Source organism: Poeciliopsis prolifica, unplaced genomic scaffold (assembly GCF_027474105.1).
Source record: "Poeciliopsis prolifica strain line A6 unplaced genomic scaffold, Auburn_PproV2 SCAFFOLD007, whole genome shotgun sequence".
NCBI classification, from domain to species: domain Eukaryota; kingdom Metazoa; phylum Chordata; class Actinopteri; order Cyprinodontiformes; family Poeciliidae; genus Poeciliopsis; species Poeciliopsis prolifica.
Genome location: NW_026562382.1, coordinates 5,007,964 through 5,030,710, shown reverse-complemented (window position 1 = coordinate 5,030,710; position 22,747 = coordinate 5,007,964). Strand labels below are relative to the sequence as shown.

General features: G+C 38.4%; 4 protein-coding genes across 4 annotated transcripts in view; 2 read left to right on the top strand and 2 right to left on the bottom strand.

Moving 5' to 3' along the window:
• Positions 1 to 7,500, bottom strand: part of lmo7a (LIM domain 7a) — a 55,601-nt gene extending 48,101 nt beyond the window's left edge. Inside the window, 1 exon segment of the mRNA XM_055031784.1 lies at positions 7,311 to 7,500. Within this exon segment, the coding sequence (XP_054887759.1) occupies positions 7,311 to 7,382 (72 nt within the window). The 5' untranslated portion in view covers positions 7,383 to 7,500.
• Positions 7,501 to 8,755: 1,255 nt separating this feature from the next.
• uchl3 (ubiquitin carboxyl-terminal esterase L3 (ubiquitin thiolesterase)) lies at positions 8,756 to 12,908 on the bottom strand. Its single transcript, XM_055031826.1, has 9 exons — positions 12,785 to 12,908; positions 12,589 to 12,600; positions 12,103 to 12,231; positions 11,803 to 11,959; positions 10,789 to 10,874; positions 10,622 to 10,669; positions 10,443 to 10,518; positions 9,525 to 9,583; positions 8,756 to 9,388 (listed from the first exon to the last, which is right to left on the bottom strand). Exons 1-9 carry the CDS (start codon positions 12,824 to 12,826, stop codon positions 9,299 to 9,301), a joined length of 699 nt encoding a protein of 232 aa, XP_054887801.1. The 5' UTR covers positions 12,827 to 12,908; the 3' UTR covers positions 8,756 to 9,298.
• Positions 12,909 to 13,879: 971 nt separating this feature from the next.
• commd6 (COMM domain containing 6) lies at positions 13,880 to 17,384 on the top strand. The gene is made up of 7 exons (XM_055031827.1): positions 13,880 to 14,014; positions 14,892 to 14,950; positions 15,272 to 15,333; positions 15,421 to 15,501; positions 15,644 to 15,812; positions 16,465 to 16,617; positions 16,711 to 17,384. Exons 1-7 carry the CDS (start codon positions 13,990 to 13,992, stop codon positions 16,759 to 16,761), a joined length of 600 nt encoding a protein of 199 aa, XP_054887802.1. The 5' UTR covers positions 13,880 to 13,989; the 3' UTR covers positions 16,762 to 17,384.
• Positions 17,385 to 18,124: 740 nt separating this feature from the next.
• LOC129361113 (uncharacterized) lies at positions 18,125 to 22,619 on the top strand. The gene is made up of 3 exons (XM_055031796.1): positions 18,125 to 18,354; positions 20,119 to 20,261; positions 20,344 to 22,619. The coding sequence occupies exons 1-3, from the start codon at positions 18,183 to 18,185 to the stop codon at positions 21,493 to 21,495; spliced, it is 1,467 nt and encodes a 488-aa protein (XP_054887771.1). The 5' UTR covers positions 18,125 to 18,182; the 3' UTR covers positions 21,496 to 22,619.
• The last annotated feature ends 128 nt before the right edge of the window (positions 22,620 to 22,747 follow it).

Here is a 22,747-nt window from a genome sequence, read left to right as displayed (position 1 = left end):
ATACTTACAAATAAAATCTGTCTTATGTGCCTCTGCAGAGTTCTGGCAATCAGTCATTTTCCCTCAAACATCAGGTCATATCTACACATTTGTGGTTCAAATCTGGAGAAAAAAAACAATCTATGTCGGCCATAATCAGATTCACCAGGTGAGGTTTTTTTAAAGATAGTTGATTGGCCTGAAAACTGACGTACCCCTAATCGAAATATTAAAGTTTCATAACCCTCATTTGAAGTGGTGGAATTTTAATTCACAGAAATAATATGGAGCAATATTCAATCTTTTTTTGTAACAATTTTCACAATATTTGCTTTTGTAGAAAAGTAGGTGTTAAAATGTCTTCTATTCGTGTCCTGTGTACCATGACAGACAGACGGATTGGCAAACATAGTTCAGTGCAGTCTGATTCTAAAAAGTATATTCTGACTGCTTGTTGAATCCTCCAAGCTTATAAAGTTGCTTGACATGCGTTTTACAGCTCAGTTCAACCTTAAACACTTCCTGTGATGTTCATGTCGTTGCAAAAATACATATACAACCAAGTCTAGTGGATTCAGTGGTGTTCCACAATGCTGTGAAGCTGCAAAAATAAAGTGTGGGGTAGGGCAAGAAGGCTTTCCTTCTTTTCAAAACAACACTGGCAGAGGAACTCAGTTTAGCGATCCTGTTATTGGCTGAGCTAATACTTCTAATTTGAATTGAAGAACTTCTTGCTCTCCTTGTCACAAATCATTTCCTAGTCTTGTTTGCACTATTCAGTCCTGAAACTTGCTTAGTCGAAGAAACTATATGTGTTCACTTCATCCCTCCCTTTCCCTGCAAAGACTTCTCTGCCTGATGTGGGCCTGTGAATACCTCCCAAAGTGAGTCAGGTGTGCTGACATCTACCCTCTTTCGTCCTGTCGGTCAATTAGAAATAGAAAGGTTTAGATATGTGATTTCTGTTTTTGCTTTGAACCAGAATTGCCAGGTGTAAAATCAAAGTGTTGCGAGAAAGCTAAAAAAGGATCAAAGCAAAATGCAACAACACTCCATATACTTAAATCAGTGAATACATTAATTTGAGCCCCCAAAAAAGTAGGTTTCAAGCATATTCTTAAGAGGTGTTCTGTATTACACTGTAAAAATAAGCAGACTCGTTGGCATTTACAATCAAGGACTATGCCCATGTTTAAAAGCAAGCTTCAGACAAACTCTTGCAAAGTTAAGTACAGGACATATTTATGGACAAGACAGGAAATAAAGGCAATTAAGCGTGACTATTATTATTTTCAAACAATTTGCGCTACACCTCAGAACACTCCCTGGGTAACCAGAGATGGCCACGGCCTCAAATGCTTATCATTCCAAGAGAATTAGACAATGCCAAGATACATGAGCAAGAATAAAGTTCTCACACGCTTCCACTGCCTACTTCTGTGTCTTTGCACAATGGAAATGAGCTACGTGGTAAGAAATACTTCAGCCCAGTCTGCTTCTTTCTTTTTCATTCACAAAATTACTATCCGAACTAAACCCCCGGACAAGAAAAAAAAAAAAGACAAACAGACAAGATGAGAGAGGCACAGAGAGCAGCCATCATTTTATAAAGAGTGAAAACAGCCTTATGCAACTTGCAGCAGTCAGCCAGGCTGTGCATTTAGCATATGAAATCCTGACCCCTACTGTTCCATGTATGCGCAGGCAAGTTGCTGGGATTCACTTGCATGCAAATAAACAATGGAGAAGGAAACAGCTCTGTGTGAACGATTACATCTTCCATCCTCTTTCCACAGAGTGTTACTTTGATGTTGCTCTCCCCTCACATTTTCTAATCAAAAGTGACATCGGCTAATCTGATTGAAAGAGGACAATTAGGGTATTAGGTGTGGGAACCACCCTGGCAAAAAGCTGGATGTGCTGTAACAGAATACCAGTCTGCTCCGCTATTATTGGAGATATTATCAACCATCAAGATCAACAGGTCTGATCTGGAGCGGCAGATGGGCGCTCTGGTTTTATCAAAGACAAAACATAGGAGCAGAATCAACGACTGAGTTACGATGCAGAAAGCTCCAGAAATATGGTTCTGGTTCACCATGGGTAAAGATGTCTGAGCAAAGCAATTGTGTCTCGCAAAAGTCTTCATATGCCTTTGTCTTTTCCTACATTTTATTATGTTCCAAATAACTGACTTTAATGCATTTATTTGGTTTTAATGTGCCAGACCAACACAAAGTATTGCGGAGTACTGAAAAGAAAAAATTCCTTCCCTCTGTCCATCCTTTGTCAATACGCACATTGTGGCTTTGGGGGAACTGTAAAAGAAACCCACCATTGCTCAGGTGGCCAAATTTCTCAACAGGAAAGCAAATGGGTTTCCAAAATCTGCTGGAAAAAAGCCTAAAGAAATTAAATTTGAATTGTGACACAAACCAAAACCTGCTTCTATAAATAGGCAACGCTCCCATACGTGACTCCCAAAAGACTCGCGTTAGTAAGTGCAGGAAAAAGGTTGAGTCTTGCTTTTTAAGGTATTTTGAAAACCAGGCCTTCTTTTCTGTCCATTTCCCAATGATAAGCTATTTTGTTGAGATTGTAAAAATTTTAAACAGTAGATTGACACAAAGTTTATTGTTGTAACATGACAACATGGAAAAAAGTTCAAGGCATATGAATACTTCTACAAGGAACAGTAATTATTACCAGGGCAAACTAAACAAGGGGGAGGCCAGATAGTGCATGAATAGTCTGAGGAGTCCATGTTTATTCACACAGGACACCAAGGCCGATCTGGTTACTGATGTAGCACTCAACCACTAATTGTTCCTGACATTCTTTGTGTCTCAAGCATAGAAGTATGGGTCAACAGAGGGAACATTTTTCCACATGTTTCAGGGTTTGAATTGAAAACAAAAATTCAGCTGTGGAATCCATTAATATCACCGCTGCTACAATGGAGCTACAACTGTTTTAGTGAGTGGCTTCCTGTGCAAGGGCTTGTTTTCACGTTGATGATTCTGAACGCAATTACTAATTTCTTCATATCAAAACCGTCAAAAGGGAACGTTCAGGGAGACAAATGGTGAGTCTAGATTTAAAGTTTCTAAGGTGGTAAATAATGCAGCAATATCAGCTCCAGAGAACAAGAGTTATTCCTTCTCCAAGTTATTAATAATTGAATTCCCAAAAACAGTTTAAAAAAAAAAGTCACTGAGACGGATCAACTTGGAGATCTTACTGTTTTGATTGATACTACTCTGTTCCAAATGCAGAACTAGTCAAAACATATTTTGTGAATTATTTGGGAAAATGTCCAGGAAACACTGCTTCAGAGGAGCTGTAAATTTCCTAGCCATTCAGTTTTCATGGGAAGTGACAGAAAGATATGAGCGGGACGCCATTAAATCTGGTAGTACCTTTGTTTTCCCAATTCAAGGAATAGTAGCCAATAAAAATAAGTCCTTGTAATATTAAGAAGCAGAACCAAGGTGCTTGGGTAAGTCTCTCGTTTCCTGCGTAATATGTGGACAGGAAGGAAACTTTGTTTTCATTCAGATTCATGCAACTCAGAATTCTAGATCCACCAGCTTATATTGCTCTTGAAAACCTACTTTGTGCTTGACTATTTAGAGCATTTTTGAGACTAAAACCTGCCTGAAGATCTGCTGTTTCTTACAGCTGCGAAGGGTTTCGTATGCCAGGAGATTTTTTGTAAATTCTGCAAATACCATCTACTGTTTCTTGGGTTAATATTCTTTGATTTCAGTTAATTTTAATAACATTGTCTTGCTATACAGTCCCACTCTATAGTGTCATTGTTTCTCATGGAATGTTTTGATCATCACCTTAGATCGGAAATCAGATATTGTTTCTCAGCCAGCTCAACTGCAGGGTTCCCACCCAATGAGAACAACAGAAGACAATAGATGAACCACTGATGGAGGGAAATCAATTTTCCTTCATCTGTGAAGTATTTCCTTTGACACTGGCTGCAGGACAAAGACAAGTGCATCAGACTAATGTGTGGATTTTTTTTTCTAATCAATTTCAGACTTTACAGATGCATTTTGAAATGTCAAGTTATGAAAACCTTTTTAATGACACTTATGAAAGTGTAGGGTTTGGTTCTGTAGTAGAACAGTTCTGCTCCACAACATTGTTCATTAAACATGCAAATAAGTTTCCACATTTTTTTTAAAGATCTTGCAGTACTAAGTGTGATTTTTTTTTTACATTTTCTTTCCATAAAGCTTACTATGTATTAAAACTTGGGGTGCTTATATCTAAACACACACACGCACACACGCACACACACACACACACACACACACACACACACACACACACACACACACACACACACACATAAAGGGAACACCACTTCAAAACACACACACCCACATATATATATGCTGTATAGTCCCACTATAGAGTGGGACTCTATAGTTGGCTACCAAAGACTATAGAAAAAATAAACAAACAGAAGTAGAGAACACCTATCTCAATTAAAGGAAACTATTATTATCACTAATTGTCATTACAAGTAGCCATATGCCTGCTCGTCTGACCCATAAGTTGCACAAACACCACCACTTGTTCAGGGTCGTCATAACAGTTACACTCCAAGGGGTTTCTATTCAATTAACAAGAGCTTCCATTATTCCAACAGGCCCTGTGGTCGAAGGATCTCGTGCCCTGCGCTGACAGCCGACTGCCTTTGAGGGGGCCGTGTTCACAGCCATGGCAGCAAATCCTGGAATGTGTCCATGTGACGGGCTCCGGACCGTTTAGTCTCATTTTTTAACACCACCACCAACCTCGCACTGCACACATGCCTCGGTTTAAAGCTCTGTGAAGCCAAGCAGCTTGTTAATCATTCAGAGGCACAATCCAAAAGCAACAAAAACTTTTTCTTTGAGGGGTGGGGTGACAGCTCCTCTGGTGCCAGAGTATGGTTTGTTGTTGCTCTTTTATTTCCACTGTGCCAGCCCTCTCTCACATTCTTTTCATCAGCTCCATGGCCTTTACCTTCACCTTCTTGTACTGCAGCCTTCAGCGGAGCGCTGCGGCCCCCACCCCGGTCCCACCGGCAAAGCCACTACAATGGGCCAGTGTGTGAATGGGAGAGACGCTGATGTCACATTGAAAGCATTCAGATTCACCCCTTCATGAAATTAGAACAATATTTGTTTAATTACAGTCACGCAGCTTCTTGTCGGTGATGCCATGCTGGGAGGAGAATTTGCAAAACGAGGGGGGAAGAAAAATGGCTCCCTAATTAAAAGAGAAGAAAGAGTGTGGCGAGAAGTTGGGTGGAAACTTTATGTAATGTGACATTTTAGATTTGTTAGCATTTTAGACAGTATGTGTCAAATCATATTGACTGCATGAAATGGGAAGTATGTTTTGACTATTGAGGTATTCCAAGGATTTGAATAGTAAAAAAAAAAAAAATTCTATCATACCATTTGTATGGTTTGAACACCATTTTCAGCCAAAAAAAAAGTGTTGGAGTGAATGGTCTTTTCCTGATCATAAGGAAAAAAGTCCACCTCCTACACACTGCTGCTCAGCTGACCAAGCACATTCTGACAGTTTCACAAAATAGTTCCAGTTGCAACAAATATCTACAGTCAGGGCTTTTATAAAGGGAACACCACTTCAAAAACACACTAAGAGAAGCATGCTAGCTAAAAACTTGACAGCAAGCTTTACCTAATTGCTGAATTAGATAATCAACTGATAACATGGAAACTACTAAACCTTTGCTGTTCTTTATTTCGGTTATTTTCAGTGACCCCACAGTGCCGATTTCCTGAACTGATCATAAACAATGTGCATGGCATGATGCACAACTGTTTCAAGAATTTTTCCGTCACGCCTTCACACGAAAAAGGCGTGAGATCAAAACGAACCAAGAATACACCAAATTATTTGTTAACATCACGGTGACTGGGACAAGCTGCACTTTTTGTTAATGCTTCTGTATTTTTTTTTCTGCTTGAAACTGGAGCCCTGAATCCCCAGGAGCTTAAAAACAGAGGAGCAGATGAGCAGGTTTTGACAAGATCTAAAGAAAGACAAAGCCTGCAATGAGGAATGAGTTCAACACAATGTAACCTTTTCTCTAAGAAGATAAGACATCCGTTTGCTGAGAAAGTACTTTTGTTTTCCAGAAGCAAGAGTCCACTGGTTAAATTGTACACCAGTTGAGAAGGAACAACATGATCTGGTAGATATGATAAGACTTCTGTACTTTTAACATTAATTCTCACTAAAAGACACTGAAACACTTCTCAAGAAGCCAGTTTCCACCATGCGCACGCCCCTTTTGATAGCAGCCATCAGGCTTTCTGCTTTGTTGGGCCTGGTGTCACTTATTGTCCTTGTGACAACACCCTGAAGATTGTTTATGGGATTTAGGTCAGGAGAATTTGTTGGCTAGTCAGGAGCAGCGACCATCGTCATTAAAGCAGATATTGGTCGTTTTGGAAGCCTGGTTGGTGAAAAGCGCCATCACTTTATGGCAATGACAGGCTTCATCATCGCCATAAAGCTTGTCAGCAGACCAACAGCTGGAGGTCTGCTGGCTGTCCAAACTATCACTGAAAATGGAAGCCTCACCCTGAACCTCATGCAACTTGGGCATGGTGCCTCTCCACTCTTCCTCCTCCACTCTCTAGCGACCTTGACTTCCACATAAAATGCATACTTTACTTTCATCCGAGAGAGGACTTTTAGACCGTCGAGCAACAGTCCAGTCCTCATACTCTCCAGCCAGGGTAAGACACGTCTACTATTGTCACTGAGCACACAGTAGCTTAACGTAACTTAACAAACGCAACAGTGGTATCCCAAAGTTCTTCATTTGTGTATGAAGGCTCTTGAAGCCCTGACTCCATAGCTGCACCTTTTTATTTATTTTTTTGTTAAACCACACTTTTTTCTTCCACTGCATTGTCCATTAGCATGTTTGGATACAGGACTCTTAACAGGCAGCGTCTTCTGTCATGACCTTTTATATGTCATGACCTTCACCGTCTTTGCCAAATAGTTCATGTTAAACCAATGGTTTTCTTCAGAAATCGAATGTCATAACAATATGTCATTTCTGTGTTAGAGAACACGATCTTGTGCAATGACGGCTGCCATTAAACTATAAGCCTAAATCGTCCAAAAAAATATATGTATAAATTACTTTGACTTTTTGAGTAGAATTACTGAAACAAATGAGCTTTCCAGAATAGCATCACTAATACATTGGAGCATGAAAGCGTCCAGTGTTGCCACATCCTCAGTACAACAATCCTCAGGTGGCTTTGACTTACCTCGATCCATCTTCGCGCCTCCAGGTACGCTTCCTCACAGCTGACAGAGGACTGCTCACGCCACTCCATCATGCAGACTTAACAGTACGAGCACAACTACCGCCTTTAAAAGTCTTCCCGTGGGTAGCCAGAAACACAGGTGAGCTCGTGATCACACCTTTCGTTCGGCAACAACAACAAAAGTTTCCTATTGTTCTTTTGCAGCAGGGTGGATGCAAGGTGAACGGGAGGTTAGTACATTCCGTCCGCATCACCCTGTCTCTGCAGCAGCTTTACCCGTCCTTTCATCCGACACACCTGTGGCTCGCTTCTTTTCTCCAAAGCTCCGACCGAAAGAGTCCTCAACGTCTTCCTGAGCTCAACTTCGTCGGCTCTCGAAGTTCAGGGCATTTGGAGCTGCAGACCTGCAGCGGGGGGGAGGCAGCTGAGAGGCAAGGTCCAGGGAGGATCTACCCGCGCTCCTGCGGCGTCCAGGTGAACACGAAAGCCCGATTTCACCCCAAGAAAAACAGTCAGGGGAGGCGGGGGGGCTGCCACACAAAACACGCCAAAGATCAGACGTGCGGAAGTTTCCTCTTCCTCAAGCGAGGAGGAGGAGGAGGAAGAAGATGATGAATTGTTGAAAAGAAAATTGCGCAAGCTGTAGACTGATGGACCTCGAAGAAAATACCAAAAGAAAAAACAAAACAAAACATTTGAACACCTGGGAAAACTGACAGCGATCGGATCCTCTCCATCGAGATTCAAGCAAAGTGCGCTGTTACAGCGCCACTCAGTGGAGGAAAGCGAGTATTACAAGATCTGAAAACTAATCCGTCGCTTTCAAAGAACGAACAGGACTGTCATTTTCACCATAAGTACAATACAAATGTGAGGCACAATAATAATAATAATTATTATTATTTTGCATGAAGTATTTCATACAATAGAAAAGAACAATGTGGTAGCAAGACTTTTGTCAGATATGTCACATCCTGAAGGTTCAATGTTCCTTTACCTTTGAACTTGCCTGACATTAACAATGTCTCTGGGGCCATCAACATTTACAGCCTTTGTTTTCCGTTTGTATCATTTTTTTTTTCAGTGCAATAATCTTTTCCTCAAACCTTTCAGATAATTCTCATGACCAAGCCACATCTCTAGAACAGGCATCTTGATCAGCAGCATCAGGTATGTCTGAGACTACCCCGATTTGTGAATGTACGCTCCTTTAAACAAATCTATACAGAGGGTTGAATCATTTTATGGGTATATAATATTAGCAAAAGCTAAAAATTAAAAATGAAACAGCTCTTGCAGTTTTTTTTTTACAACCATAACAATATTTTTGGAGCTTTTATATTAAACCTAATTTAATGTGGGAGCTAATTTTAGTAGAAACTAGATGTAAACTCGAAGATAAACAGAATAATACAGATGGATGAAGAAAGGACACGCAAAAAAAGTGCTTTTTAAATTTGCCCTTTATTTGACAAACTCATAATTACAAAAATGTAGGCACCTTTCACCCGCATGTTCAGACTAGATGTTTGTTACCCTCCGACAGTCATCTTTGTTAAAGCGGTTCATAACGCATTAAGTCATGAAACATCATCATCCTGTAAGTGTTTTGAGAGAATGAATTTAAAGCATCTTAAAACGTGTCTGCACAGCTCATCTCCATGACGTGATTGAAGTAATTGTCAAAAATGAAATTAAATAAACGGTGAATAAGTGCAGTTAGATGTCCACCCAAAAAAGAGCCTCAAACATACAGATTAAGCAAAACTATAATCCAAGGCAGCGATGCAGATTTCTGATGCCTGGTATTTTTTTTAGTTTAAGATTTGCTTGCTATACCATTGTGAGAAAAAACCCCCAAAAAAACAACAACTGTGTTTTATAATATATTCAGCACTTCAGAATGTTTGGCAGTAATGTTTTCTTTGCTTTCTGGGGTCGAAAATAATAATAAAAAAAACAACAACACAAAAGTAAAAAGAGCTTCCTCAGAACGAGTCTTTGGACAGAGCGATGATGGTGAAACGGACCTCCTGAGGGTCGCGAGCCATGAAAACCTTACAAACTTCTATGGCGTCCTGGAACACACAAGTACAATCATTTGCTGCCACTGATTTTAGGGAAACTCTCACTATCTAGCATCATAAAAAAATAACACAACCTAGAAGTGAACTTTGCATGTCATAATCTCAAGTGTGTTTAGCAATAGCTTACCTCAAGGAGTGTATCTTCTGTAGTTTTTCCATGGACAACAGGGAAAGGCTTCCGTCCATCTATGTATGAAATTAATTGTTGATTTGAACCTTTTTTTATAACCATGGCTGCAGATATATACACACATTTCAGGAAGTGGATATTTTCTTAATTTTTCAGTTGTTTCAGTAAACACCAGTCTGACTTGAATACCGTGTATGCTTGTTGTTGTTAATAGAGGTGAACCAGTTGTAGTTTTGTAGGTGATCGTCAATCTTTAACAATTCTGATCTGCCAATTCCGATTTTGACTGATACAGATTTTTTTTGTTTTTTGACAACTAAATATAGAAACAAAGTTGCTGGGTTGTAAACAGTATGGTGACTATTGTTAACCGTGCACCTGCAGACTTGACCTGGTGGGTGGTTCTGTCTGCCAGCCCCCTCTCACAACATAACAGGAAACAACAGAGGCTGATTTTCAGATCCTTTTCAGAGGTAAAGAAGATTGTTTTGGGAGATCAGCCGATGTCCCAAAATGAAAAAAAATCAGAGCCAATTTATTGGTGCACCCCACTTTCTCATTTTGATCGGCTGTTTGTGAAATAGCTTATTTGTTCCCTACAGAACCAGGAGGTTAAGGATTGTTGCATAAAAGCACTCTGGTCAACTTAAAAGTTAAGAACTGAAGCATCAGTTTTACTGTATCAAACTTTGGCTCCGTGATTTGGGGGACTTTGTTGCCCAACTAAACAAATGAATTCAAATTAACAGTCAGACCATTCTAAATTTTTCACCAAGAGACTTTGCAAGCTTGAAAGAAACATGACTTTATTGTATGTTTGTTAATACAAATATGCAAGTACCTGTGTAGTGCGACAAACTGCAATGAAGATTTATGACAAGCAGGTGTATTTAGGTATTTAGGGGGTGAACTCACCTAGTTCGTATAACTGTCCTCCGACGTTCACAAAAGCTATAAAATGCAGATTGACTTTTTCATCTAAACTCGGGGCCTATGTCAGACAAGAAATGAATTTGTTGAGGTTAATTTGTGCATATTCATTATCAAAATCAGTGCAAATTACTCTTACAAATGAACTTAAAGTTATTCCAAACCTCAGTTTGTCCCTCCTGTGCGCTAGATTCATGTGTGACACGTATACTCTGGAAGAAACAATTGAACAAAAAAACTACTTCGGTCATTTGACTTTTCTCCTGTACAGTCACTTCAGGTTGGTTTCCGAAGTTAATGTCCATCCATGCTCTCTTCAGCTTCGTCCTACCTCGTCTTTTTCCAAAAACGTGGCCCTTTCCTCTGGGGTCATTGTTGCCGTTTGTTCAAGGAACTTCTTAAGGGGAGAGTTGGCCTCTGGGAAGAAGGAGCCAAATATAAACGGAACAGGATTACTCACATTTAAATACAAAATCAGATTTAAACTATACTGCTTATTACTATAGTCAGGGTTCCTAAACATTTATGGAAAAATTCCAGATTTTTACAGATGCAACTTTTTGAAGTTCTCAATCTTTTAAGTTAAATTCATAAAAGCAAGAGAGAGAAAATACTAAAGACATTGACCAAAAAAAAAAAAAAAAAAAAAAAAAAAAAATATATATATATATATATATAGAAATAGTAAGAAAGGAGGGGAGGAAAAGAATGAGGTAAGGGTTGATGGAAGAAAAAATGGAAAAGAGTAGAAGGAAGGAAGGAAGGACAGGAACTGAACAAATAGTGGGCACAAAAAAGGGAGGACAAAATTCTTGTATGAAGAATGGAAGCACATAAGTACACATGGAAGAAAGAAAGGACACATGAAGTGAAGGATAAAATAAAGCAGATAATCTTTAATAATTGTCTCTTACTGTTTGATTCTATCAGCACAACATGAGGATTATGTGAAACTGTAATGTTCTGTTTTTTGTATTGAATCAGCTCTCAGTTTAACTGTTTGGATTTCTGATGACCGTACAATGGAAATATTCTGTTTTATTTCTTTTTCAAAGGAACACTTTTATATTCACACAAATGGTGTCAAATATTGAAATGCTTACTATTACCATTGCATATTTTTATCAAATGTTTAATATTGTGCAAATCTTATTTTTAAACCACAAAGGTTTCTTTTACCTTACAGCTATGCAGCACTTCATGTTCATCTAAACTCTCAGCTAAATACACCAAGGTTTGCCGTCGTAGTGCAACAAAATGTGTGCAGGTCCAGGTGAACTGCTTGCTTTTTGGTCAATTTTACTTTTCACTCCAATGTGAGTTTTAACATGTAGTTAAAACTCACCAAACTGCAGGTGTGCCTGGTTGTTAGCCACTGCGTGAATTAATCCGATCGTTCCACAGGCGTTCCCAATAGTTTGTTTAATAAAGTATACATCAGGGGAGACTCCGTGCCCCTGGCCTTTCAGTCTCTCTTCCTCTTCTTGCTTAAACGCCTCGTACTGGACACAAGAAAAAAAGCAGCAGAAAGATAAGAAATATCTTATCGATATTACTGGTCAACATTCATTAATAGCACATAAATTATAGACGCCTAAAAGTCAAGAGCGTCTATGTGTTTACTAACTGGACAAATATGTCATACCTTTTCTGTTACAGGGAAGAGGAGCAGCACTGCACACACTGGTCTTGGTACCAAGCTCAGAAGCTCTGGATCCAACCCGTAAACATCCCCAAACTGCCAAGATGGCCTCATGCCCAAACAGCTGACAAACTAGACGCAAACAGAGTACATTAGCATGCACAATAAGATGCACTGGCATAATCTGGTTGAAAGTACAAAATGAAAAAAAAAATATGTATATGTGGGCTTGTAGACATACATTTAGGTTGTGGTACCAGAAATGCTTTTTACAGTTAATTTATTAAAACATGTTTTCCTAAGTTTGAACATCATTTATCCACTGCAGTAATTTTTAACCGCATTAACAGCGATTTTATTTGACTTTTTTGATTGTTTTATGACAACAATACTGTAAATGTATTATCATTGTGGGCCTTGCACATTTGAACACTATTTGCAACTCTCTATTTTAAACACTATCGTTAAATAGAACCAAAAAGAGCTTACCTTGGTCATGACCTGAAAAAAATAATAAACGAGAGAAAGAGAAATTGGTAAACAAATATGATTTATTAGCAGAGCTCCTATACCGGGCTCAGCTTTTGTTCTTATAGCTAGCCACAGTAGCTAGTGCTCTCATGCTTTAGAATGAATGGCTTGAATAAAACCTTGTAACTGTGAAAATAGGCGATGGGGTACGTACTTCTGGATTGGACTCCAGAGGCAGCCAGCGTGGAGAGTCCATTTTAGGTGTAGTCTGATGATATGTTGCTGCTAACTGCGAGCTGAGTCTGATTTAGAAAGATCTGCTTGACAGCTGCGATTCGCTTCCGTGTCTGATTCGGTGCTCATTGACCTGGAGGCGAGGCACGGGGGTGGTTCGATTGTTTTAGCTCACAACAAACACCTTATTTAAGACGGTTCTGCATTTTACACAAGCTACTTTCACATTTTATTGTGTTTGTATTAATATTTTTGGATTTCTATTGACGTGTAGTGGGTACTATTACGGTCAAATTAAATATGTTTCCATTTAACACCCCCTTTCTTAAACTTATGATGGATCATTCCAGAATTTGGGCGTTGCTGGTGTGTAGAGATGCTTCGGTTTTATTCCTTAGTTTTTATAAATCATTCAGGTTAATTAGTCACGATTGTTTTTAACATTTTACCTGAAAAAAAATATATATATGTAGTTTATTGGATGTCTTTCCGTGTGTGGTTCACACCCATTCCCTGCCAGACGGGGGCGCAAAGGATTCACGCAAGTGTCGTGGAGAAGCTTTGCGTAGTCGAGGCAGCATCGTACGTCAACGCTGCCGCCATATTGAAAGTGGCAGCTTTAAAGACCAATCTTTAGCACCAAGCCTTGTTTTTGACTACTTACCTTGTTAATGACTGCTTGTTGAGCAGCTGTACCAGGTCCCCATCCCATATCTATGGATCTATGACATTTTTTCTAAACTTTTTAAAAATTATTATTCTTATGTAATTCTCCGAGAAACTGAATATTTTATTTTCAATTGCTGTAAATCATAATAAAAAGAATGAACAGAAAACTGTCTGATTTTCAGTTTTTGAATTCAGTAGAGTTAAATAGCTTTTCAATAATATTGTAATTTACTGAGCTGCCCCATGGTCGAAGTGAAACCAACTACCCGGACATGCCAAGTTTATATTTGTTTTCGACGAGAAACAGAGCAAAAGCTTTTCCTGTGTCGTAACTGTAGGTACTCCCGTGCAGCAGATGGCGCAGTGCAGATTAAAACGTAGTTAAACATACAAGAAGGACCATTAGGGAAGCAGCACTGTGCATTTTGCTGTTTTCAGTACCTTATTGAAAACAAACACAGAAAGGCTTAGACTTTAAAACGCTTCTTAATTTAAACAGTTCACTGTGAAACAACGATGCCGGCGGCACAGGAATCACACGGTGAGCTCGAAAAGGGTGGGAACTTTTCTACTGAGATAAATAGAAACACTGACAGATTTGTAGGATCTCGGTTGTAATGTAATGTGAATAAAATGACAGGAGCTATTTTTTCCGACTGAATAGAAACACTCACTCGGATCTCAACTTTGATTTCAGCCATGCATCGATACAAAACAAGGGGGATGTAGACACACTAGAAGACTTCCATTTATTTACAAGGCAGAAGACCCAGTTTATGTCATTCAATGTTAAGCTTTTCCTTGTTTCATTCTTTTGCATTATGTTAATATGGCACCTGTCAACAACAAATGTCTTGTCAAAGTACTCTACAAGAAGAAAAATACAAAAAAAAACGTACCCAATTATGTAGAGATGTATAAACAAATCAAGCCATTATAAGCCAGTCATATAGACAGGAAGCCACCAGATTGCATCAAGTCCTGCTATAAACTGCATCTGTAGGTACTTTTTCTTAGCAGCCTGTTGTTACTAGAACACAATTTGTTTAAATTTGATAAGAACCATCTGTGAAAAATAAACAAGATGACCCACTTTGAAATGCAATGAAAGTTCTGTAGAATCACGCTGCTCATGGTGGCAGTATGTTTGAGTGCTTCTTGATACATTAGTTGTGATTTTTTCTTTTTGTGGACTTTTGTTCCTATCCTCTGGTCTTTTGAGGTACAATTTGTACACCATGCAGCCATGTTTAAGCACAAGAACAAGACACACACACAAAAAAGCAGCCAAACATAAAAAGTGATCAATTCAAAAGACTGCAAGAGTTTCTGACACTTGAAGCAGTAGGAAAAGAAGGTAAATTATGTCATAATTAATGCAGTTGTCCTTATGGGGAGCTCTTCTTTTGTAATTTCAGGCATCAACAGAGCTGTAGACAAAATCTGCAGCTTGCCTCCATATGTGTTATCTGAAACAGTAAGTAATATGAAACATCTCATTACGTTAATAATTTCCGGGGGTGAAGGGAAACGACATACTTGTTGTAATTTCTTCATCGTATCATTGACATCGACTGGCACACATGCAACTTCTGAAATGTGGCGAATAAAAGCGAGGAGACTCTTAACATGTCTGGTACGATTTGCTGGATAACGTGTCTGCCTTGATAACGGCAGGATGTACACAGAGTTGAGTAATATTGATTTTTTTTTTTTTTTTATGTCAGCCGCTCGCTGCACCAACCACTCAGGATGTGGTTTTGGAACAGTTAAACTGCAAATCTTTTAATCTTCACAGTCTCAGCACATTCTGACATATCTTCAAGGCCAAACTTCTTTTTCTTTTTTATATTCTATTTCTTCTTTTTTTTTTCTTTTTTCAAACAGCCTCTAAACCGTCTTCCCCAGCTGTTTTTTATTGATTTTCTTTAAATGTTTTTCATCTGGACAGAGACTTCAGAGGGCAGGGGTAACAATTGATCATGAAGCTGTCCAGGGTATCACCAGATTTCTTCTGTTGACATTCAGGTAGGATTATTCATGTTTTTTTCCCCTCACTGGATGCAGAGTGCTAATTTTGTCTTTATTTAGCAAATCAAAATGTCAAATCATACACAGAGGAGCACCTCAGTCTGCTATCAGATGAATCATCAGGTGTTTATATCCCCAGGTCAGCTGGAAAGAACAACTTTTCTGCAGACGAACTTGTGTCCAAACTGGAGGAAGGCAGCAGCAAATGGTCGAAAGCTTCTCTTCAGATCTTGCACACGTTGTGGAGTGAACACGGTGCCTCGGTCCGTGCTCAGCAGGAGGTACAGTCCATGCTCAGCATTGGTCAGGTAAGCACAAACTTAAGAAGCATTTCCATCTAAAGAACTGCTTACATTTGGTCACAGTCCAAAAACAAACTCCAGTCTTTCTTATTGTGATTCTATCTACTAAATATGTATAAATTGTGCATTTCAAATCACAAATCCATTCAGTAAATTGGAATATTATTGAACATTCCATTTGTTTCAGGAAGTTTATCATAAATCAAACATATATAGATCAATTACACAAAGAGGGATGTTTGAAGTAATATTTTGTAAAACGATCTTTGGTTCTTCTCACGTTTTGTCAAAAAAAAAACAACTTCTTTCTACTCTTTCATAAACACCACATTTTTGAGTGTTCATCTAACAATTGTATCCACAAATTGTTCCACCCACCCAAACTGCAGATCTTTGCAGCCCCTCCCGTATACCAAGGGTCTCTTGGCTGCTTCTCTGATTATTTTGTACCTTACCAAGTTGGACAACCATGCATCTCTTTTTCCTTTTTCAGAATCACGCACCTCTTTGCCTATCATGTAAAACCCCAAATAAAACAAACAGAACTTTGTGGTTTAATGTGACAATTTGAGTTCAATCTTAAGCTTAAACAGGTCTGAATGCTTATCCAAGTGTGTCCTGGTAATCAGTGTAGATGTAATTTGTGTGTACGCTGTAGCTTGTGGATATGCAGTGGAAGCTGGGGATGGCGGTGAGTTCAGACACATGCCGGTCTCTAAACTCCCCGTATGTGTCTCTGCTGCTGAAGATTGTCGAGCCCTCTGGACAGATCTGCCAGAGGGCTTTCGAGATGACTATTCCACAGTTCCAGGTTGGTCGACATTAACTTTGATCTATATTGATTCTAAATGAATTATTCAGACGCTAATGATATTTTCTTCTTTTTGTGCTTTTGCCTCTTAAGAATTTTCACAAGCAGTTCAAGGAGATGGCAGCGATTATGGAGACTGTGTGATGGCGAGAATGTCAAAGTGTGCAATTAGTACCAGTTTATATAAAAGTGAAAGAAGGAACAGTTTGACATCCTTGTCTTTTCTTTTTTTTTCTTGCCAGGTGTCTTAAAATGTCGACGTGACTTACTGTAAATGTCAGCTCTCAGCTTGTCTCTTTCTGCAGGTTGTATAAGCTCTTGCGTGATGCATTTGAAGCCCTTTACGATAAGAGCAGCTGAAAAAGGCAGCCTTTAGGGTTACGTAATTTATTCTATTGCTTCTTCTGCAAAACACTGAGTGGTTTACTTAGTTTTGCAACATCTGTTATGTGTCCATAGTGTGAGTGGTTTATGACTAATATATTTTTATTTGTGCACTCCAGGCCATAAATATCAATTTTTGAATTTCTATTAAAGTTAAATGACTGTTATGTCATTTTATGTATACTTTTTCTGTCAGTTTTGATACCTTCATTAAAATTTTCTATGTAACCCATTATGCACTTTACAAATAATAAAGTGGTTGTTTCATTTAGTTTTTACATGTATTTTTTTTATTCTACTGCATTTTCCGAATATTGGCAGAAGTTGTAATTCCCATCCTGTTTTTCTCTTTAAATAAAAATACATTCCCCTGTTTGGAAATAGTTTTAACTGTCCTCATTTTCTAATAGAATTGAAATACCCATTATTGTCCAATAATGTGGGAATTCAAGTTTGTGGAGAAACACAAACCTGGACATTTTCTTTACGTTTTACAAAAAAATAGTATTTTAAAAACTAATATTTGTAGTTTTGTCTAAAAATAATTTGTGGTGTGGCCAAACATTCAGATCAGAGAAGTTGTCCTCAATCACTGCATTGGGGAAGTTGGTAGGGAAGAATATATTTTTACTTCATATTCCATGTTGTGGGGGGGAAAGAAAACGAAATAGTAACCAACTCAGACAAGAAGTTATTTGATTTCTCCCCCCCAATTATTTCAAACAATTGTCAGTGTAACAATTTAATGTTTGGACTTGTGAAATATTGTGATCCATAAAAATGAGTAAGAAATTACAAAAAATAAAAATAACATTTCAACAAAGGAGACGGAAAATAACAACTCGGCATATTAAATTTGAATCAGAAACGTGCAGGTTTGTCAATTTTAGACGAATTTTTTTTTTAAATAGTCCAATAACAAAGCAAAATAAAACAGCTAAATTGGAGAGAAGTAACTTAAAAGCTTTGGTATTGGGATTTAAAATTTTCTATTTCTCTGCTTTACATAAGACTTTTAAAGGTTTTTTAAAAGTCGGGAAAAGTCCAAGTATAGACAGTGTCGACGTCATCACCCCACAAGTCACGTGAGGTAAGTCGCCATTTTGGATATCCATTGGATACCTTTTCTGTTGTTTAACAACACGCGCGGATAGATAAAGGACAAGTCTTTGGGAGACGAAATGGCTTGTTGTGTCGCTGTCGGTTGCTCTAACCGATCAGACAGAAAAGACTTGTCATTTTACCGCTTTCCTAAAGACCCAGAGAGGAGGACTTTGTGGGTGCAAGCAGTGTGCCGCCGAAACTGGAATCCCACCGACTACTCCAGAATATGCAGTAAACATTTCATCTCGGGTAAATATACCAGCCTGTGTGTATATTATCATTATCAATAATAATAATAATAATAATATTTTATTACACTGCTGGATTGATTTAGTTAACTTGCTGAAATGTTTTCTATTATAAAGAATAATAGAAAACGGGTTACGGGTGTTGTGTCGAGTCTGGTTCCACCGTCTAGTTAGCTCCTCACCAGCTCTGCGCTGCTCTCGCTCCATGGCGCCCCTGCTCCGCGTTTTATGCTCAGGGGCGGTAACCTCACATTGTACACTGTGTACACTATGTGGTACCTGTAGGAATATTGTAACAAATGTTCTTGCCATCAAATGTCAATACAATATTGTACAGTACTTCTTGAATTATTGAGCAGTTTCACGTTAAAAAGTCACACTTAATAATATCTTCCGTTACACATTTTAAAATGTTATGTTTCAAATATTATACTGAAATTACTTCAGGTTTTTATTTTATTTTTAGTTTTAATTCTGACACACTTCTGCAGCAGCATCCTTATGTATTCAGGTTAATTATTAATAATGTATTAGTTTGCAAATACAAGTCTTATTTGACTTCTGATGTACCTTTATTGACATTAATCCATTTGTGTTGGCATCAGAGGTATGGGATCAGACTATTTTATATCAATTTTATATTTGATTTAAATATTTGATATTTTAGATTTGGAGGTCATATCTGGCCTCCAAGAAATGGCCAAGATATAAAGTCTATTTTGTCTTTATATCAAAATAGTCTGTATATGCACCAAAGAGACAAGTAATTTCTCAGCCAAATCAAAAAGTAGGTCAAGCTGTAGATTTCACTTTCAGTTTGAAGCATTCACCAACCCAAGTTGAGGGACTCAGCTGTCATACAGCATAATGTAGCACGAGATTAGGTAATATTTATTCATTGCTGTTATATGAATTGACTTTGTTTAGCATTAACTCTTTGATGATGCAAAATATGTCTGCTTGCAGCAGACAATAAAATAATGGGATTACGATGCATTTGGTAATCAAATTGTGTACGCTGCAGAGACAAACATGTGGGAATGTGATGCAGGGGCTTTACTTTCTTATGGCATTTTATCTTTCTATCCCATAAAAATGAAACACAAATATGGGAATAATATGACAGAATATAACTCTGTTTCATCTGACAGCTCAAAGAGATGCAAACGGAGAAAAAACGAGAATTGTAGAGAAAAAAATACCAAGAAAAAAAAAACTATTGTAAGTTCTAAAGTAATACTCTAACAAACTTTGCAATGTAACTTCCCCAAACTGGTGATTTTGCTTCCAACTGGGGTTAGATAAAGACCTTGTTAATTTTTTAAGCAATGGTTTTATTTTTTACTATTTACATCATTTAACATAGCGACTCACTTAAAACTGTGGTGTTTTTATAATTTATTACAACCAATGCCTCCAAGAAATGGCCAAAAACCTTACTGAGATGTTTAAAAAAAACTTGAGCATTTTGGAGTTTGCTCAGTATGGATAATTCAGTGTATAGATTTGCTTGTATGCAACCCGGATTTAATACATCGCTGTAAATGTGTAGAACCACGACTAGTGGGTAAACTAGTCTGTCTTTGCAGGGAAACCCGGTTCGACACAACAAATGAAAAATTGGAATCTAGTAGATTCTTAAGGTTTGTGGCATGCAAACCTCAAACCCTGACAATCCTGTTTAGTGGTATTTTAACTGAATGAGTAGACTGGACCATACTTTTGATTGTGTCCACAAATGCTTAATTCCTGCCATCACTTGCAGGACAAAAAAGCAACAACCCTCTGTCTCCGGATTATGTACCCTCTCTTTTTGCGCATACCCCAACCACTGAAAGGAGAGCCAAGAAAAGAGAAGCAGGGGACAGCGAGGAACCTGCGAAGAAGAGTCGCACCAAATCTAATCAGGTACACATCAAATATAAAAGTGATTTAAAATCGTCGCCATAAGTTTAGAGAAAAATCTCTAAATACTGGCATTGCATTTCAGACTGAAATAATAAGTGCTGCAACTGCACTGCTGGATCTCTCTGGGACTGGACCAAACAGTGGGACAGCGGATGGCAATGATCAGGGGGAAGACATTGACCTGTACGAAGAAGAGGTTTGTCAAGAAGAAGAAACTGGTGTGGATGCTCAGACTGACCTGAGCGGTGCAGATATCGACACTTTGTCATCCGCAGTTCAAAAGTTGACTTCAGAAAAACAACTGCTGACCGATCAGCTAAAGATCATGGACCTCTCCGAGGAATCGTTTAAAGATAATGATGAAAAAACAAAGGTTTACACAGGTTTACCGACATTCGTCTCATTAATGACTGTCATGGATTTGATCATGCCTTGTTTACGGAAACCAAACTCGGCCTTATCACCATTTCACAAATGCTTATTGACATTAATGAAGCTGCGACTTAATGTCAGTATGCTATATCTATCATATGTTTTCAGAGTTCACTACAGCACAGTTGCAAAAACATTTTCTGACGTGATCACCTTTTTAAATATCAAATTAGTTCCTTCTACTGTATTTTGGCCAGAAAGAGATCAGGTAAGAAGTACAATGCCCCAACTTTTTAAAGCTACGTATCCTGATTGTGTTTCGATACTGGACTGTTTTGAGGTATTAACTGAAGGACCTTCATACATGGAAACCAAAACTATAAACAGTTCACATTATAAAAGTCACAATACAATGAAGTATTTAATTTCAGTAACCCCGCAAGGTTTTATTAATTTTATATCCAAAGGATGGGCTGGCCGTACGTCTGATCGGCTGGTAACGGAGAGCTGTGGGTACCTGAACAATCTTGCTCCAGGAGATTCTGTTCTTGCAAACAAAGGGTTTAATATTGAAGACATTGTTGCGCTACGTGGCGCAAAGATGATAGTTCCTGTCATCACAAAAGGTGTCAAACAGCTGCCGCACGGGGAAATCACAGAAGGTAAAAAACTTTTATCAGTTAGAATAAATATGGACCGAGCTCTAGGCAACCTAAAGCAAAAATACCCAATTTTACAGAGCACCTTTCCTATCAAGTTCTTACTCACGGATCAAGCAGTAAGGATGTCAACGCTTGATAAAATTATGAGAGTCACTTGTGGTCTCTGCAATATATGTGACTCTGTGATACCATGTAATTAGATTAACCCCAGAAACTCCTCCACTTAGAAGATTTTCCGAGCTGGAACTTGGCAAAGAATACTTTATGCCTTTGGTATGCCGCAGCTCAATGATCCCTGCATCACAGTGATGTGAGCATACCTGTCAGGTTTTGGGCTTGAGGAAGCAGGAAATGTCGCTGTTAAGGAGACGAACGTAAGAGCGTATTATTATTTATGGAAAAATAATGATAGCCAAAACGGGAGACTTGACAGGTGTGGATGTGAACATATTCATACACCTTGAATTTTTTCACATTTGAATCAAGCTGGAACCACAAATATAGATTTATGTCACAGTTTTTTTTGTTGTTTGTTTCTTTCCTTTGTACTGAGGCGACAATGGATCAGAAGGTAGGAGTTTGGTTGCAACCGATGGGATGCAGGTTCAAATCCCTGCTCCATTTGTCACGGCTGTTTTCTGTAGCTACAACGTAGCTCACCACCATCAGTGAGTGACTGGATGTTGTGTAAGGCGTTTTGTGGTCTTCTGGATTAGATAAAGTCCATGCGTCATTTACCATTCAGTCTTTGGAGCTTGTACTGTGCTCAGGTCGCAGCCAATGGAGATGGGATATCCTAAGCAGCTGGTTGTTGTGGAAACAGATCTCCTGTTTATGCTGCTCTTCACATCAAGGAATAATAACATCATAATTTGTCTCCCTTGTTTTCTGCTTTACTCTCTTTCTCACCATTCCAGGTTTATTTAGGTCTATTCCTGATTGAGGCTTATATTTGAAAAACCTGTGCCTGTTTTATCCTGCACCATGTTCTCAACAGAGCACAGTTCCAACTGTTTTTCTTTTCAGGGTTGCTTACAGTAAATGCCTCATTCTGCTTGAAAGCAAACATAGTCGCTGTTTTGATCAACTGGATCATCGATATTTGCTAAACTTGGACTTAGGAATCGGAGTTAGCTGTATTGGCCAAGATTGTTAAATTTCACTGAGGCCTGAACAATTTAGTGATATAAAACATTATGTCTGTTCACTTGAAATTATTTTACTTTCTTTGACTTTATCAATGTAGGATTGGAGCTTGGGTACTGCATTAAAAATGTTGAATTTTCCCATTTTTTTCATGTATGTGAATAAACTGTATTTTTAACATTCTTTTGTTTTCTTTTTTAACTGCTGCAGGCCTATTCCTCTATCAGTGGATCATCTTAATTGAGCACTGCTTCCGTAAATATAAACCTTATTCGTATTTGATCTCGGATTCATTGCTTTGAGAAG